The 4233-nt window shown below is 42.8% G+C and overlaps 1 protein-coding gene across 1 annotated transcript in view; it reads left to right on the top strand.

Annotated features, from left to right (window-relative positions):
* Positions 1 to 1937, top strand: part of LOC112078259 (protein Wiz) — a 9025-nt gene extending 7088 nt beyond the window's left edge. Inside the window, exons 3-5 of the mRNA XM_070442000.1 lie at positions 497 to 743; positions 893 to 1058; positions 1275 to 1937. Of these exons, the coding sequence (XP_070298101.1) occupies positions 497 to 743; positions 893 to 1058; positions 1275 to 1479 (618 nt within the window). The 3' untranslated portion in view covers positions 1480 to 1937. The remainder of the gene's footprint in view (positions 1 to 496; positions 744 to 892; positions 1059 to 1274) is intronic.
* Positions 1938 to 4233: the final 2296 nt, after the last annotated feature.

The following is a 4233-nucleotide window of genomic DNA, read 5'->3' as shown; positions in this document are numbered from 1 at the left end:
GTTTGGATTTAATCGTATCAGCAATAAGGGAGTAGACGAGAACGAGGCTATATACAAGATTGTTGTGTACCGGACCGTCAATGTGCAGGTGCTTTGTGGCAGTGGGGCTGATCACCGAATCTTGGATTAAAAGCAATGACAATCACATCCCCTCAAGTGCATGACGTTTAGGCACTTTCCAGCTGCTTAGTTCTGTGACAGGAGTGCTTCAACTCTCAGTCTAGGAGAGCGGCTGGGWTTCGTCCTTGCTTTTCTAAACAGTAGCTGAGGCTTGGGGAGACCAGATGAGTGGACGTTCTCTAACAGTTATTGATTTAAGTTGAGAGGAAAGCGGCAGGTTGACACCAATAGAATAACAGGTCTCTGTAGTTGCTAACATCAGTCTGTGTGTGTGCTGTATGCTATTTCTACTACCAATCTAGGTGAATGTAGATGATTTTTCCCAACTTAGAGGGAAAACAATTTCACCAACACTTGATTTCTTTTCCCCTTCCAGAGGAACGCCCCGTCCCACTCTCCCTCCACAGACTCAGGCTCCTTCCCCTCGGGAGCCCAGAGGGCTGCGGGGCTGGGGCGCAGGGCGGGCCGAGAGGTGGCCAGGGTCGCCGGGGGTTCGTCCAGGACAGCTCAAGGTCAAAGGTCACAGGGGGAGACGGGACACTCGTCATATCACCATCACACCGTCACTCATACGCAGTCCCAGGGGGCTAGAGGAGACTTCAACCACATACGCTCTCCTAGAGGTGAGAGATGGAAACCAACTCAAACATGCATGTACACACACACACACACACACACACCCTACAGAACTTTCTACCTGTTTGCCCTCTGATAAAACCAACGTTGAGCTATGGTAGACTGATTTTAAACCCCTTTCCAACCCGTCTGCCAGGTTTTGAGCGGCGGGTCCCTAAAGACACCGCCCATACGGAGGGAGCAGAGGGAGACGGCGGCTCTCAACAACCCCCCCGGTCAGGAAACATCCCTTCCCTGGTTCCCAGGCCTCCCTCCACTCCTCTGGTCAAACAAGTGGGCAAAGAGTACACCCTCAAGTGCAGGTGAGCTGATTGCCAAAATGCTGACAGTTCAATGTATGCTGTATTCAGATTGCCTGAGGTCACACACTTGTATGATTTATTATTGGCGTCGTACGAGGGTCTCTGCACTACAGGTTCCACAATGTTTCACAGAATGTGGTTTAAGCACTGGTCTGTTTGTATATTAATATTAACCAACCTTCTCTCTCTTGCTTTCTGTTCTATTCCATCCCTCAGGTTCTGTGAGGCAGTGTTCCATGGWTCTCAGTCAGTACAGGAGGACTGGATCAGACACCTGCAGAAACACATCCTGGACCTCCGCTTCAACAAGGCCTGTCCTCCCCCTGACCCAGAACGGCCCCTGGTCCCGGCATCGAACCCTCAGCCACCACCACCACCGCGTCCTTCTGGCACCACTGGTGGTTTAAAGGTCCCTAGCTAACTCACTGCATTGTCCTTATTACCACTTAGTTGGATCGTCTTATCTGTTGTTCATGTGTTTGTTTTCCTCAAAGACTGTTGAACTCAGTCTACACTGTGGTAAAAACACCTACTAATAAGGTGTGTGTGGGGGATGATGCCTTCGTTTTATTATTCAGCATTAAAGAAATGACTTGGTTTGAATGATAACTGCACAAAGTGGATATACTGTAGCACTAGTCTTGTCCACCAGCTAGCTGTCTCTCTCTCTAGCTGTTAGCCTTGGTTAGTGTAGCACAGACATACTGTACCAGCCTCATATCAACTCTAGAGGGCCTACTTGGGCCATTTGAAGAAAGTCTACGTTCACAACTACTCTTGCTGGGGTAACTTAGACATGGGGTCAAACAACTAACATTCATCCATCATGACACATTCCTACCACTTAGTAGTCTAGCAATGGTTACATTCCATTTCTTTATTGGGATGTTTATTGCACATTGTTTTCATAGAAACCTAAATTCAAGTAGTCTGACATTGGATGGAATGGGTTTCCATAGACTGCAGTCAGTGATGTCACTGAAGAAGTAAGGCCAAAGCCTGTTCGAGCATTAAATACATTCCCCTTGTTTCAGCTGTTTCAAAGCAGTGTGGCATTATAGGTTGAATTGCAAAATAGCAGGGAAGCAGCATGTTCACTTTGAATTATGGTCTGAAATGTCCCTATTGTACAGGAATTTGTATTAGCTTTTTTATGAATGATGTTTTAAATGTAGAACTGTTTTCTGAAGTAAAATATAAGACAAGGTTTTATATTTGTCTTGAATTCTTCTGTAATTAGTGGTTTGAAGGCAGCAGAGCCAGACAGAATACCAGGACGTGTACTCAGAGCATGCGCTGACCAGCTGGCAAGTGTCTTCACTGACATTTTCAACTACAGTGCCTTCAGAAAGTATTCACAGCCCTTGACTTTTTCCACATTTTCTTGTGTTTACAGCCTGAATTTACCTGAATTTAAAATGGCTTACACACAATACCCCATAATGTCAAAGTGGAATTGTTTTTTGACATTTTTTTCAAATTCATTAAAATGAAAAGCTGAAATGTCTTCAGTCAAGTATTAAACCCCTTTGTTATGGCAAGCTTAAATAAGTTCAGGAGTAAACATTGGCTTAACTCACATAAATTGCATGGACTGTGTGCAATAATAGTGTTTAACATGATTTTTGTATGACTACCTCATCTCTACACCACACATCCAATTATCTGTAAGGTCCTTCATTCGAGCAGTGAATTATCAAACACAGTTTGAACAACAAAGACCAGGGAGGTTTCCAATGCCACGCAAAGAAGGGCACCTATTGGTAATGGGTAAAAAAAATTAAAAAGCAGACATTGAATATCTCTGAGCATGGTGAAGTTATTAATTACACTTTGGATGGTGCATCAATATACCCAGTCGATACAAAGATACAGGCATCCTTCCAAACTCAGTTGCCAGCGAGGAAGGAAAACAGCTCAGGGATTTCACCATGAGGCAATGGTGACTGAAATAGTTACTAATTTAATGGCTGTGAAAGGAGAAAACTGAGGGTGGATCAACAACATTGTAGTTACTCCAAAATACTAAACCTAAATGACAGAGTGGAAAGAAGGAAGCTTGTACAGAATAAATAATATTCCAAAATATGCCTTCCTGTTTGGAATAAGGCACTAAAGTAAAACTGCAAAAATTGTTACACAAAGAAATGAACTTTCTGTCCTGAATACAAAGTGTTATTTTGGGGCAAATACATATACACACATCACTGAGTACCACTCTTCATATTTTCAAGCATGATGGTGGCTGCACAATGTTATGGGCATGTTGTCATCGGCAAGGACTAGTCATTTTGCACAAGCAAAATCCTAATGCTACATCAGATGACCTGGCCTCCACAATACCCAACCTCAAACCAATTGAGATGGTTTGAGATGATTGGACGCAGAGTGAAGGAAAAGCAGCCAACAAGTATTCAGCATATAGTGGGAACTCCTTCAAGACTGTTGGAAAACATTCCAGGTGAAGCTGGTTGAGAGAATGCCAAGAGTGTGCAAAGCTGTCATCAAGGCAAAGGTTGGCTACTTTAAAAGAATCTCAAATATAAAATATATTTTGATTTGTTACTTTTTTTTATAACTATTCTTGTTTTCTTTTATATGTACTATTTCCTAGTTTTATATGCTTACTATATTAAACAAGTAGAAAATAGTAAAAATAAAGGAAATAGGCTGAATGAGTAAGGTGTGTCCAAACTTTGACTGGTTACTGTTATATATACACTACGCGTTCAAAAGTTTAGGGTCACTTAGAAAAAGTCCTGCATCCTGAGTCGCCTCCTCACTGTTGACGTTCAGACTGGTTTTTTGCGGGTACTATTTAATGAAGCTGCCAGTTGAGGACTTGTGAGGCGTCTGTTTCTCAAATTAGACACTCTAATGACTTGTCCTCTTGCTCAGTTGTGCACCGGGGCCTCCCACTCCTCTTTCTATTCTGGTTAAAGCCAGTTTGTGCTGTTCTTGTGAAGGGAGTAGTACACAGCGCTGTACGATATCTTCAGTTTCTTGGCAATTTCTCGCATGGAATTGCCTTAATTTCTCAGAACAAGAATAGACTGACGAGTTTCAGAAGAAAGTCCTTTGTTTCTGGCATTTTAAGCCTGTAATCAAACCCACAAATGCTGATGCTCCAGATACTCAACTAATCTAAAGAAGCAGTTTTTATTGCTTCTTTAAT

This window comes from Salvelinus sp. IW2-2015, unplaced genomic scaffold (assembly GCF_002910315.2).
Source record: "Salvelinus sp. IW2-2015 unplaced genomic scaffold, ASM291031v2 Un_scaffold5462, whole genome shotgun sequence".
NCBI classification, from domain to species: Eukaryota; Metazoa; Chordata; class Actinopteri; order Salmoniformes; family Salmonidae; genus Salvelinus; species Salvelinus sp. IW2-2015.
The sequence above is the reverse complement of the archived record's forward strand: the minus strand, read 5'-3'. Positions and strand labels throughout refer to the sequence as shown.